Below are 15,119 nucleotides of genomic sequence, written 5' to 3'. Positions count from 1 at the left end.
ACAATTGGAAAGAGGGTGAAGAGGGAGATTTCCATTCCTTCCAGAATTTGTTTTTTGGCAACAGTTGTCCCCAGTGTCAGAGACTGTTGCACAGTTGTAGGAAAGTTCAGAGAGGACTCCGAGCAGCCGAAGATGGCGAGTTCTGCCTCCGGCTGAAGGGCCACCCCGTAGGCCTTAGAGTACCAGTCAAATATTCTGGCCCAGAATGCCGTCAGTGAGGGGCAGAACCAGAAGGCATGAGACAGTGTGCAGCTCAGTCAATTTTTAAGCGGTGCAGCCACTTAAAGCTGCATTCAGCGATGTTTTTGTCTTAAAATAAGTGTTAAATGGCTGTATATTCAGATTCATTTATTAAGGACTGCACAACAAAGTCGGCAGAATTTGCTTTCGGTACAGCAATTGTTATAGCACAAATATTGTGTCAGCATAAGACATTACAGTACATAGACAGACATATGGCAACATAAATACAGAACATTCAACATATACATTGCTGGAGAGGTATACAGTGAGATTTCAGATGTGAGTGGAGTTCAGAAACCTGATGGCAGTGGGGAAAAAACTGTTTTTGAATTGGGTTGTTTTGGTGGAAATGGATCTGTAGCACCGTCCAGAGGGCAACAGTTGGAACAGGTGATTGGCTGGGTGAGATGGGTCAGAAACTATTTTTTGTGCTCTTGTGATTTTCCATTTATGGTAGAGAGTGTCTAGTGATGGGAGTGGGGTACCTATGATTTTTGAAGCTTTTTTTATTATTCGTTGGAGTTTGTTGCGTGAGTGACTGTCCAGATTGCCGTACCAGATGGTTATTATGGATGAGGTGAGGATGCTTTCAAGGATGGCTGTATAGCACTGGAGGAACAGATTGCATTTTACTTTGAATTTTTTGAGCTGCCGGAGGTGAAATAGTCTTTGATTGGCCTTTTTGATTATGTGACCGGTGTTGTTGTTGTCCCATTTGAGTGTGTTGCTGATGTGGGTGCCCAGGAATTTGTAAGTGACTGTGGTGGTTATGGGTTGTCCGGAGATGTGGAGGGGTGTCTTGGGGGGTGGATTCCGTCGGAAGTCTGTGATGAGTTCTTTGGTTTTGGAAGTGTTGAGTTGTAGGTTATTGTCCTGGCACCAAGTGACCGCTTGGGCCACTTGATTACGGTAGTGATCTTCGTTATTGTTGGTGATGAGTCCAGTTATGGTGGTGTCGTCTGCATATTTGAAAATAGCAATCAGCAATCTGATAGCAATCACTTAATAGTGTTTGGTCAGTAACTTGGAACTCCCAACCCCCCGCTGCCCTCTATCTCTCTCCTGGTAGCATGACATGGTTGGTACCAATGGATGATTTTAGGCTTAGCCTAAGGCATCCATGACCTAAGCCGCTTACTAAAAAACAGGCAACCTATTTGATTTGGATCACTATTCACTATGAAACTCATTAACAGAAATGCTATGGGACAGTATAAAACATGACTTACTGCAACTGTACCCCAAAAAACTGTTGTAACCTAACTGACTACCCCACCTGTGAATTACTACCTGTGAATGTGTTTTTGGTAAGACACTCCTTGATGCGGTTGGCCTTGCGGACATGGAAGGCCTTGGTGATCTCCTGGTTCATGAATCCTTCTTTGTTCATGATGTTCTCCACCATCATCCTCAGGTCAAACACCTCCAGAATCTCAGCGATCTGGGCGATCTTCATTAGCTCCTTCTCCCTCTCACCCAGCTCTCCTGTGTACAGGAACCTAGAGGAAAGGGTAAGATACCAACATATGTCAAATATAGAATACATAGGCTTCTCAAGGGTTTAATGTTAGATTTAGATGTGAAAGAAAACCCTTCATCAGTTGTCTCGTCAAAGTAGTTAGGGTTCAACTGCTATGGTTTTCCTATGGTAATCCTTGTTAGTCCTTAAGGGCCCTATCTTCGCAAAAATGGTAATTTAGCGTTTGCGCTCGTTTAACGCCGCGCGCAATGCAAATTGGAAATGTGTCTGAAATGTGTATTCTTTGCATTCTTTTTTCTGTAAACTTAATTTACATAAATTGAAAAGATTTTAATGAGGCATCATTTTGTATCCTTCCTTTAAACATTGTAACTTCACACGTGAAGGCGTGGACAAGCTGCAGTCAGTGTGTGTGTGTGTGTGTGTGTGTGTGTGTGTGGACAAGCTGCAGTCAGTGTGTGTTACAGCCGCCATTGTTTCATGACAATTCTATCAATAAATACATAATTCCTCCTTTTTGCATTTTTAGGGGTATTTTTTCCTCTTCAGTTACACAGATATCATGATGTATCGTAGATGAAATTTCTTGCAATGTATCGATTATCGCAGAATCGCTATATCGTGATACCATCGTTATCGAGGGCCAAGTATCTTGATAGTATTGTATCGTGAGTTACTCTGCGATTCCCACCCCTATTAGCCTCCACCAGAGCCGTGCATATAGAAGAGTCGCGACATCTCCATTCACTCCAATGGACCAGTTTTTTACTCTCAAGAGTTCCAGAAAGTAAGGTTCTGGATAAAGCAGCACTGTCGAGTTGCAGCAAAATGGACAGTTTGTGTTGTACTTTGAAAGTTTTTTTTTTAATCAAATTGTACATTAACAGCTTTATTTCTGCATTCAAAAGTAGCGCGAGACCCCTTCCTGACTGTTCATTGGCTAATGCATTTTGGTCCTCCGCTGACGCCACTCTCTCTCTAGGACACTAGCCTCCACTACCACCCTGCACTTAACCACACAACCTGTCAATCACTGTGATCAACCAATCAACAGACCTGAGCACAGCACTGAAGGGACCAATCAACAGACCTGAGCACAGCACTGAAGGGACCAAGCTGGATGGAAGAGTCCATCTTGACCACTGTCATGACTGCCAGGTGTCCAGTGACAGGGTTTGGCACACTCTCCTTGTGGATGCTGTAGAAGGCTTTGCTCCATGAGGCCAGAGACAGCTTAGTGCGACGGTGTTTCCCACTGAAGCTCATCATCCGCAGGGTACCGTCACTCTGAGAGAGAGGGAGAGAGACCCAAAGAGAGAATGACAGAGAGAGAGAGAGAGAGAGAGATTCGGCTTTGGTAGCTTAGCCTCCTCACTGTCTCAGCTTGGAGTCCTTAGATGACTAGTAAAATCAGTCATTTTACTTAATTAAATTTTGTTTGAAGTAATGTACTTTGTTACATTTAAAATTGCTTCAATTAGAGAGTAAAATAATTCCAGTTTCCCCAAGTTTTCTATAAACTGCACACTAGAAACTGTCCAATCTATACTCGCTAACTGCCAGTGTTGCCAAGTACAGTAGCTACAGCCTGCGGATGAGTTCTAAAAGAAAAAATTATATATACACAATTAAACTTGATTTACTTGTTACACCCAAATGGTTGTTTTTCAGATGTGATTTATCTAAAGTGAGCTAAACAAGTCAGATGCACTATAAATGTTTTTCAGGAGATGCTGTGATGTAGTCCACATGATACCAAAGCTGGTTGAAAAGCGTTCACCCTGACATTACCTTGGATGCTCTAAGTGAACATGGAGACAGGTTAGGCAGCACAGCCACTTCTTCTTCAGTGTCTAAACTCAGAGTCCTCATCAGATGGTCCCTGGCATGTCGCTCTGTCACCACCAGACACTGGGACTCATCTGAGAAGTCCATCTGAAACAGGAGAGAAGAGAACAGATGACGTTCTCTTCAGGCAGTGATTCCCAAAGTGTGGGCCATGTGGGCTGTGAAGGTACTGCAGGTGGGCCGTGAGAGGTAATTTACAATAGGCTAGTTCAGTGATTCCCAAAGTGTTCCCACGTTCTGAAAATAGATGTTTTAATGTATTATTATTATTATTTGACATGACGTTACGTCGCCCCGGTCTCCCGCCTCTCATTCATTCAGACTACCATATAGTGTAAAGGAGCCAGGGCAGCCAATAGTTTGTTTGGGTCATGTGGTTTTGGACAGCCAATAGAAAGACAGTATCCGGAGATGGAAGAAATCTGACTCTGCTCTCTGCTGCTCTTCTAGTTAGTTTAGCAATAAACTCCCAGAGGCCGTGCCGTGGTTTACACTGATTTTACAACGTCTAATGGCGGTTTAAGGCACAACACGGAACAGAGTGCCTTAAAGGATGGCTTTACTGATTATCAACCCATCTGCCATTCTGTGGCTTACGAGTTATCTGTCTGCCAGGTCACAGAGAGTATATTTTAATGGTGCTCTATCGAACAGTCGGGTCGTTGAATGCGGGGTCCCTCAAGGATTGCCTCAGGTCGCATTGAAAACTCCCATACAAAGGTGCTGATTGTCAGAGCTGACACACACTGCTAATTGACATTTATCTGAATATGACTGCCCTTGTCTGTACTTATGACTGGTCTTGTCTGTGTAATTATGATGTAGTTACTCCAGAATTAAAGTGTTTCTACCTTTATTTTACACACAAAACACACAGACACAACTGGTAGACCAAGACTCACCTGAAAGAGATCGTAAAACTTGGACGATGATGTGGACAGGTAAATCTTGTGTGCGAAAATGTGAGTGTGGTCTTGGAGGACAAATAGGACGTCGGCGCAGAACGGGCTGTCCAATAGGAGGCGAGCTCCCTTAGAGCGGTTGCCTGAGATGGCCTCAGGGATCTTAATGAGAGGAGGTGGGGCTTTGGGAGGAAGGAATGGTGCCTGTAGGAAGGGCTTCTGAACCTGAAATCACAAATGGATAAACAGCTAGATCATGAGAAAGAGAAAGAAAAAGACACATATAGAGAGACAGCGATTGATTTTGTTGTTGTTGGGTATATTGTGGTCTGTCAGAAGAAAAATGGCTTTCATTCACATGATGTGGGACTGTCGGCCTATTTTGCAATTCTGGACTAAGGTGGCAGCTAAACTGTTTGACTTAAGGCTTTTGCACATCAAGTCCGTATTTTTCCTCCAAAATTGTCGCAATCAGTCAGCCTTTTGCGAGCAGTTTGACCCATCTGTGCTTTCGGATGATGGATAAAAAAAAACTTGTATGAAGAAAGGCAATGTGTGTGCAAAGCCTTTAGTATCAGTAACAGTCTCAGTGACTGTACCCGCCTTGTTGTTGAATGATTTGTCAGAGCTTACAGTAATATCACCAAGCTTACAAGGCACATTGTAGGCTACTATCTGGCCTGACAGCTGCTAAGAAGATGGTTGTGTTGCGTTAGAAGCCTCCTCACTTGCTCACAACTAGACACTGATCCTTATCTCCTCACTTCCTCACCACTAGACACTGGATCCTTATCTCCTCACTTCCTAGACACTGGATCCTTATCTCCTTACTTCCTCACCACTAGACACTGGATCCTTATCTCCTCACTTCCTCACCACTAGACACTGGATCCTTATCTCCTCACTTCCTAGACACTGGATCCTTATCTCCTCACTTCCTAGACACTGGATCCTTATCTCCTCACCACTAGACACTGGATCCTTATCTCCTCACTTCCTAGACACTGGATCCTTATCTCCTCACTTCCTAGACACTGGATCCTTATCTCCTCACCACTAGACACTGGATCCTTATCTCCTCACCACTAGACACTGGATCCTTATCTCCTCACTTCCTAGACACTGCATCCTTATCTCCTCACTTCCTAGACACTGGATCCTTATCTCCTTACTTCCTAGACACTGGATCCTTATCTCCTCACCACTAGACACTGGATCCTTATCTCCTCACTTCCTAGACACTGGATCCTTATCTCCTCACTTCCTAGACACTGGATCCTTATCTCCTCACCACTAGACACTGGATCCTTATCTCCTCACTTCCTAGACACTGGGTCCTTATCTCCTCACTTCCTAGACACTGGATCCTTATCTCCTCACTTCCTAGACACTGGATCCTTATCTCCTTACTTCCTCACCACTAGACACTGGATCCTTATCTCCTCACTTTCTCACCGCTAGACACTGGATCCTTATCTCCTCACTTCCTCACCACTAGACACTGGATCCTTATCTCCTCACTTCCTCACCGCTAGACACTGGATCCTTATCTCCTCACTTCCTCACCGCTAGACACTGGATCCTTATCTCCTCACTTCCTAGACACTGGATCCTTATCTCCTTACTTCCTCACTGCTAGACACTGGATCCTTATCTCCTCACTTCCTCACCGCTAGACACTGGATCCTTATCTCCTCACTTCCTAGACACTGGATCCTTATCTCCTCACTTCCTAGACACTGGATCCTTATCTCCTCACTTCCTAGACACTGGATCCTTATCTCCTCACTTCCTAGACACTGGATCCTTATCTCCTCACTTCCTAGACACTGGGTCCTTATCTCCTCACTTCCTAGACACTGGATCCTTATCTCCTCACTTCCTAGACACTGGATCCTTATCTCCTTACTTCCTCACCACTAGACACTGGATCCTTATCTCCTCACTTCCTCACCGCTAGACACTGGATCCTTATCTCCTCACTTCCTCACCACAAGACACTGGATCCTTATCTCCTCACTTCCTCACCACTAGACACTGGATCCTTATCTCCTCACTTCCTCACCGCTAGACACTGGATCCTTATCTCCTCACTTCCTCACCGCTAGACACTGGATCCTTATCTCCTCACTTCCTAGACACTGGATCCTTATCTCCTTACTTCCTCACTGCTAGACACTGGATCCTTATCTCCTCACTTCCTCACCGCTAGACACTGGATCCTTATCTCCTCACTTCCTAGACACTGGATCCTTATCTCCTCACTTCCTAGACACTGGATCCTTATCTCCTCACTTCCTAGACACTGGATCCTTATCTCCTCACTTCCTAGACACTGGATCCTTATCTCCTCACCACTAGACACTGGATCCTTATCTCCTCACTTCCTAGACACTGGATCCTTATCTCCTCACTTCCTAGACACTGGATCCTTATCTCCTCACTTCCTAGACACTGGATCCTTATCTCCTTACTTCCTCACCACTAGACACTGGATCCTTATCTCCTCACTTTCTAGACACTGGATCCTTATCTCCTTACTTCCTCACCACTAGACACTGGATCCTTATCTCCTTACTTCCTCACCACTAGACACTGGATCCTTATCCCCTCACTTCCTCACCGCTAGACACTGGATCCTTATCTCCTCACTTCCTCACCACTAGACACTGGATCCTTATCTCCTTACTTCCTCACTGCTAGACACTGGATCCTTATCTCCTCACTTCCTCACCGCTAGACACTGGACCCTTATCTCCTCACTTCCTCACCGCTAGACACTGCATCCTTATCTCCTCACTTCCTCACCACTAGACACTGGATCCTTATCTCCTCACTTCCTCACCACTAGACACTGGATCCTTATCTCCTCACTTCCTCACCGCTAGACACTGGGTCCTTATCTCCTCACTTCCTCACCACTAGACACTGGATCCTTATCTCCTCACTTCCTCACCACTAGACACTGGATCCTTATTTACTTATCCTTATTTTAGACTACTTTGTACAATTGGCTTACTGCAGCTGACTCACTTAAAGCCCCATTATGTCACTTTTTTTACGCTTCCGCCGGCGATAGGGACCACCAAGATCGAATCGTCCACCCTTCCGTCCATACGTCCGTCCGTCTGATGCTCGTTAACGCAATATCTCAGGAAGACCTTGATGGAATTTCTTCAAATTTGGCTGAAATGTCCATTTGGAATCAAGCATTAACTGATTAGATTTTGATCTTTAGGTCACTGTGACATCACGATCACCCATTTCATGCTCGTTAACGTGATATCTCAGGAACGGCCGCGGCAGAGGCATAGAAACTTTAATTTCTTGAAGGTTAAAAATGTACCAATGTGTTGTGACTGTTTTATCTACCTTGCGGAGATGAGACTTCCAGAATTGAAGGTGTCGCCGTGAGATGAGCGCAGCGCGGATCGCATTGTCAAAGATGTCTTTGATGCCAAACTGGTCAAAGACGCTGGTCTCATAGTACGGGATGCCCAGCTCCTTTGCCACCTCTCTGCCACTCTCAGGTGGCAAGATGTCTCCTGGTTTGATCGGCCTGTAGAAATACACAGGAATGGAGAATGAGTGAGAGAGACAATGCACAGATTCTGTACAGTCCCATGCAATTAAATATAGTTAAATTAATTAAATATCAAATTAATTATCACTGTCTTAGAATGTGATCTCAGCGCACTCTCTCTCTGAAAAGGGTAACTAGTAGGCAACCTTGAAATCACACAAATCAAGATCAAAGGTTGTTTAAAGATTTTTCTTTCCATTTTTTCATATGAGGCAAGTTTTACAGTAGATGTTGAAGAATGCACTCAGTATAACAAACAACAGTTTTATTTCAATCAGCTACAGGCCTCTCTTAGGCTTGGCTTATTGGATATCATCCCTCCGTGCGCAGTGCGCAGAAGACTTTTCTCATTGGCACCTGGTATGGCCACACCCCCTGCCGCAGCCCGGTGCTCCCAATATAAGGAGCATGCTGCAGGCATTTGTCATGTATGTATGTATGTATTAGAGATGCGCGGATGAGCTTTTATGGCACCCTAATCCGCGTGTATGCATGAGCCATCCGCCCACCATAAATCCGCTCAAATTATTTTGTACTATTTATAGATCCGCGCCCGCCATGCACCCGACATTTCACAACGCTATGAATGAGCGATTTGGGTAGATGAACTTACTGTTTCATCTACATCTACATCGCATGGCTAGTTGTTTACTACTGCCCGAGTGCCTTGGGTCCTTGCCATCTAACAATAGGCGGCTAACATAGGTGGCTAACATGTGCCTGACGAAAAATTAAGCTTAAAATACGTTCATAGACTAGATAACGTAATTAATATTAATGTTCCTCATTAATGATACATCGTTTCACCCGCCCGCAACCCATCCGCTATTAATCAGAATGTTTATTTTTATGATCTGCCCCGCCTGCGGGGCAGGATATCCGCGGTTATAACTGCAGCCCGCGCATCTCTAGTATGTATGTATGTATGTATGTATGTATGTATGTATGTATGTAGCTTGATAGTGTCCAACTAGAGGAGTGATGTAGTTGCCAACAAGACTTTGAATTAAAAAAATTACAAGAAATCTTACTACCGTACATTAGGGAGGTGAGCCAATACCCAATCATGTATTTCTATCACACAATGTGGCCTGCATGCGGAAGCTACCTAGCCAGCGGTCTTCTAGCCCTGTTTACAGCCTCCAGGTCAGCATATCTCAGGTCCAGCTGGCAGCCCACCAAGATGACGGGGGTCCGTGGGCAGAAATGTTGAATCTCCAGGTTCCACATGGTCTTCACATGGTGCAGGGAGTTGGGGTTGGCGATGGAGAAACAGAGCACCACCACATCTGACCTGGACATCAAGAGACATGCAGCAGGGTTCCAACTACATCTACACAGCACTCCGTTAGGGCTGTCACTATACGAGAACTTCTAACTTCCATACCCAGGAAAATATCGGTAGTCGATGCCATTTTTGATAACAGGGGTGGGAGTGGGCGGGGCATGACAACACATCAAGAGGCATAAAAATAAACATCAAGATGGACGGACAGATGCACACATAATAAAGTTCACATCACTGAAAGCCAGGTCACATCTTTGGAGGAAAGTATTATTGACTGAGTAAACCATAGCATCCATGTACTGTGACTACATGGATGCCTATACGAATCTGTCCCCCACTATTGGCTCATTTCCACCACATTTTACTGCCCTGCACAGCTCGTCACCAGTCGGCTCTACTCGTTTCGGCCCGATGGATGTTCTGCTTCGACCGCCGTTCATCTGCCCCCGCCCACCCCCGCCCACAGCTGGTCGTCATAGCGACCGCATATCTGTCCTTCGCCTAATAGCCGAAGTAAGCTATAACATATAACGTTACAATTAAATCCATCCACAGAACTTTTAAACTGTTTATGAAATACTGGTGCCTCTAAATGACCTACAGAGTGTACATGGGCAAATGTGACAATCGGCCAGGAGAATGGATATCACTTTGTAGTTAGTCAAACTCACAGGCATGCACTGCGCTGCGCGGGGACGGGAGAGGCGCTACAGACAGAGTGTGAAGCCTCTACCCTGGCGGCCTCTCACCAGGCAAGACCGCGGCTTCACCAAAGACCCGCTGCGGCCTAGCGGAGCGCTGCACTCAACTAACTACAGGAGCTTCCTGAGCAGCTGACTTTTTTCTCTCTGAAAACAATTGAAACCACCGCCACGACTTTATTTCACCAGAGGCGAAGGCAGCAACACAAAAGACTGATGGAAATAACACAACAGAAGAGAAGGTAAGCCCACTAAACTGGTATGCAGCATTGCATTGATAGACAGAGTAAACACGATTCTGCCTGACCAATCAGTCGTCAACAATGTTTTCACGTCACCGTATGGTACCGGGTTCACAGAATAGAACCCCGACGAGGCAGGGACGAAAAGTAGCACGACTCAACCCCAATACAACCCGGGCTGGGACGGTTTTTAGCGGTGGAATGAGACAATTTATCGAGTCGAGCGGAGCGGGATCGCGCTACTACCTGCGGTGGAAATGGGCCATATGTGCCTCAACAGACCCTTCTCACAGGGCCCATTTTGTGTGGAAAAGGCAGGGTGCACACAGGTGCAAGCAAAACACTAATGAGGGTTTCCAACTTCCATGATTGGAATTTGGAAACCCTCATTAGTGTTTTGCTTGCACCTGTGTTTATTCTGCCTTTTCGTCTACTGTGTATCTGCTCTTGCACCCAGCTGATATGAACTGGCCCAGAGGACGATACTCCCTTTCTGGCAATGAAATGCTTCAAAGAAAAAGAAGAAGAAAAGCACGATGTTGAATAATGTTATAGCACTTTAGGGATATTAGATTTAGGTTTAGAACTTTTTCGCAGAACTTTCTGGCAGAAATACTTCAAAGGTTTTTGATAGGCTTCCGCCACGGTTCATTCTTAATTTATATGAAACCTACGTCACTGTTTTGATCTTAAAGGACAAAGACCACCGCTATCCTTGGACTCATCAATAATTCAGCCACTTTCCATGGCTGGGCGTGTTTGATACGAGGTACGTCCTGTCTCTCTGCCTGACAGGGCGTGTTTAATACGAGGTACGTCTTGTCTCTCTGCCTGACAGGGCGTGTTTGATACGAGGTACGTCCTGTCTCTCTGCCTGACAGGGCGTGTTTGATACGAGGTACGTCCTGTCTCTCTGCCTGACAGGGTTGGGTGGAGCAGGTATTCCCTAAGGTAGCGTTGAAAGCTGGAGAGCGATGGAGTTGAACAGAACACAGGGCCAACTAGCCACTTAGCAAGAAACAGGACAAACAAAGCTGCTGTAGCGGCAGAGTTTGTATTTGAGTGTGCGGTATGAAAGCACTCAGTAAACAGAGCAGAGGGTCTGAATGTGCAACAAAACACTTCTGTTGCCAGGTTGAAACACTTCTAAAGGTCCTCTGGTAGCCAAGAAGTAACAGAAGCAGGCTTGTGACTGGAACCAGTTCAAATCCTGTACTGGCTAAGAAGATCTGGTCAGGGAAAATGAAATACCGGGGTGTCCGGGTAGTGTAGTGGAAGATTCCCTGCCTACCAACACAAGGGTCACAGGTTCGAACCCGTTACCTCCTCTCCGGTCCACATGGAAGGTCCTGGTTCTCTGCGGATCCCACTCGCGTAGCGCCACAACACGCTGAATCCCACTCGATTTGGGAGCGGAACATGCCAGGATTGGCCAACGCCAAATCCAGTCCCCAGAGTTGTCAAATCAAATCATCGACACGCTATGGCCCGCCCCTCAACCCTCTGTCATCTCAGACAAGATTTGTTTTCAGTCTGAAACGCCTCGCGCCACTTGGGTTCAGCTCATCTTTAATTCCGTTAGGGATCTTGTTCCACTCCTCCCCCCCTGTATAGAGGAATGTACTTCTCCCATCCTTGCCTTTTTAGGTTGGATAGCTTCAAGTTCGCTACACTAGCCCTCGTGTTCAGGCTATGAGTGTCCCGGAAAAACTGAAAGTACTTAGTAAAGTAAGTAAGTAATTTGTCATTTTTAAGATATTTCATGTGTTGCTGAGTCATGACCTGGTCATGTTGATTAGCCACACTGTTCAAGGATGGAAGGATGACTCAATGGAAGGTCATGTCAATTTGATTGTGACTGAGGATGAGCTGGCTTGTTAACTAGCTATAACTAGCTGTTAGCTACGTTAGCTAATCCCACTGCCTGCTGCTGTAACCAATTCGCTGGGCTCAAAAGGTGACTGAGTGACCAAACATTTTGCTGTTAACCATTTCCAGTCAAGCTCTTTCCAAAAGGAAACCAACTTTGAAATCCATTGGCCGGTTGTTGAGCTCTAAGCAATAATGTGGCTTGCAGCTAAGCTAACATGATGGTGTTCCTGGCCTCACCTGAGCTGTCGTGCAGACAAAGAGTATTGACGGCGAGAGATGAAGCTCTTGTGCTTTTTTGACCAGTTCCTGACAACAGCACTGCAGGTATGATGTTGCAGTGGAACAAATAGCCTTCGGTTCTTATAAATATAAGTTATTTTGGTGCAGAATCATATGACGTACAAATACACAAACATTATGTTTGTATAGAACAACAACGGTTATACAGGTAGGAAAACTGACTGGAGGGAGCTTTAAGTGCACTTTCCATTTACCATCGACCTCATGCTGGAAACAATCCCCCCCCCCCCCCGACACACACACACACACACGCACACACACACACATACAGACACACGCACACGCACACACACATATACACACACACACACACACATTGGCACACATACACACACACACATACGCACACACACATACACACACACACGACAGCATGCAGCCTACCTGCCGTAGGCGAAGCGTCTGTCTTTATGGTGGTCTCCAAATGTGTCCCACAGCCGCAGAGACACACTCACCTCATCCACCACATCTCTGGACCGCTCCAGTACCTGCACACACACACACATGCACGCACGCACGCACACACACACACATGCACACACGCACACACTGAGACTTACAGGTAGCAAGCAGGCCAATCACAAGCTGATAACCATGCCGATTTAGGAGACTGGAAGAGTACTGGCGTAGCCTGGAGTGGGGTGTCTCTATCTAATAAGAAAAGTATCTGGATGAACATTAAGATAGATAAGAAAGTGTGTTACCTCCTGGCAGACTCTGTACTGGTCTATGGCCCAGACAGTAGGGACGTGTGTGGCCAGTAGCTGGTACTGGGTGAGGGTGGTGTTGCAGGCCCTGGCACAGATCAGCCTGGTTTTCCCCACTGCATTGTCCCCCACCACCACACACTTAATGGTTTCCACATTGGGCCGTTCGTAGTCCATCATGCTGTACAATCCAAATGCTTACAATTAATGTTTTGTAATGTAATTAATGGTAGATGTGTATGTATATATATTTTTACAATGGAAAAAAACAACAACAAAAATCTGTTTTTTGTGTGTGTCATTTTTCGGGGGGGGGGGGGGGGGGGGGTATACATTGTTATGTAAGTAAAAAAATATTGGGGCTTGGACTAAAACAATCTTGAAGCAAGCCGATTTGCTTTGGGTGGGAAAGGTAGCTTGGTAGATTTATCTCTCTCTTGTTTTAATCAAAATGAGTTAAAAAGACTATTAATACTACTATAAGGTAGTCTACTTGATATTGTTTGCAGTGTGTGCTACATGACGTCAAAGCAGGTCAACTCTCTCTCTCTCTGTCTCTCTCAGACACACACACACACACACACACACTTACAGCTAGCATCATTTTGTTCAGCGATGTCTGTGTGCAGGCATGTTGTCTTCATGACAAATGTTGTTTTCAGCACTTTTAACAGCTGATAGCATGTAGCATGTCGAGAACCAAAAATGTGTGGTTTAGACAAGTTGTTCTAAAGCAGTCAATGTCTTTAAGGATTCAATTGACCTACCTATAGGCTACCAACTGCTGCAGGTTTCCTGAAAGAGAATGTAATGCTGCCTAAAAAAAAAAAAAAAAAAAAAAAAAAAGAATCGCTCCGGTTGTACACATATGATTTAAATATTTTCATATTTAAGTTAAATACGTAGTTATTTTAGAGAGCATTAGAAATATCCTGGATCCTGACCTGGACACTGGAACACAGCCACAAATCTCTGTTCTGTCTGCAGCTATGATGCAATAGTGATGTGATGACGTCTCATCCTGCCTGCTGGTTAAGCTGTGACCGCAAATGACCTTTCAGCAGCATCACACTGAAGTAATGATGTAAATATCCTTCAGTCAAAATGTTCACCCCCTGATCGGATCTGCCATGTGAATTATTGTGAACAAGGGCACACTGCCTTGACTTGAGTTGCATGGGATTTGTCTTCATTCTTGCTTTGGTTGCACTTGCACCCATGTAGGGATGTAGCCTAAACCAGCCGGTCACGTCAACTCACATTTCATTTCGTTCTGTTTACCACAATACCAGGCTAGTAGGGATGTAGGTTATCAAATAAAAATATAAACTTTGACCTCCAGTCATCATAAGTCAAACACCAACAGAATCGAAGATCCATTGTTAATGTATTCTTCTGACCCTGCAGGCTACTTATAATTTAGGCTGTTTACATCCGATTAAAAAAAAATGCATCACACCCACCAAACCGCGTGCACTGATAGCCTATAGCCTACTTTACATGGGCTAGGCTACGCTAAATTTAGCCTATTTAAAAGTGTGGGTGACTTAAACTTCAGTAAAAGTGCATGATCACACACTAATGTAGGCTAGCTTAGTTTTACTGTAATCATTACACATGGAGTTAATTCCATGTGTAGCCTACTGGCTCACGTGCTCGAGTTGGAATAAACCGATGGAATGAACCAAACACAATGCGCCTACCTGCAGCAGGGCAGCTCCAGCCAACACTTCACAGCGCCTGCAGTAACAGCGTGTAGTAGATAGTGCAATCAAATTATTATAATAAAAACACGGCCGTAGCAGGGCAGAAACTCATTGCGTTAAAGCCAAGAGTCCGGTTTGCGAAAAGTTAATCCGTTTCCTCCCTTCGCTACAAATTATGTAATGAACGCTGTAGCCGCTTGTAGTTTGCCTGTTCGCATGATGGAGAGACTGCCCTGCCCTTCCCCAT

At 45.1% G+C, this 15,119-nt stretch overlaps 1 protein-coding gene across 1 annotated transcript in view; it reads right to left on the bottom strand.

Annotated features, from left to right (window-relative positions):
- Window positions 1-13,346, bottom strand: part of rhobtb1 (Rho related BTB domain containing 1) — a gene marked incomplete at both ends in the record, with an annotated part of 20,941 nt that extends 7,595 nt beyond the window's left edge. The window contains 8 exons of the mRNA XM_083634617.1: window positions 1,534-1,742; window positions 2,814-3,010; window positions 3,515-3,658; window positions 4,474-4,698; window positions 7,846-8,032; window positions 9,165-9,350; window positions 12,844-12,947; window positions 13,164-13,346. Of these exons, the coding sequence (XP_083490743.1) occupies window positions 1,534-1,742; window positions 2,814-3,010; window positions 3,515-3,658; window positions 4,474-4,698; window positions 7,846-8,032; window positions 9,165-9,350; window positions 12,844-12,947; window positions 13,164-13,346 (1,435 nt within the window). The remainder of the gene's footprint in view (window positions 1-1,533; window positions 1,743-2,813; window positions 3,011-3,514; window positions 3,659-4,473; window positions 4,699-7,845; window positions 8,033-9,164; window positions 9,351-12,843; window positions 12,948-13,163) is intronic.
- Between the last annotated feature and the right edge of the window lie 1,773 nt (window positions 13,347-15,119).

Source organism: Poromitra crassiceps, assembly GCF_964638095.1.
Source record: "Poromitra crassiceps genome assembly, chromosome: 4".
Lineage (NCBI taxonomy): Eukaryota > Metazoa > Chordata > Actinopteri > Beryciformes > Melamphaidae > Poromitra > Poromitra crassiceps.
Note: the sequence above shows the minus strand (reverse complement) of the source record. Positions and strands in the feature narration are given on the sequence as shown.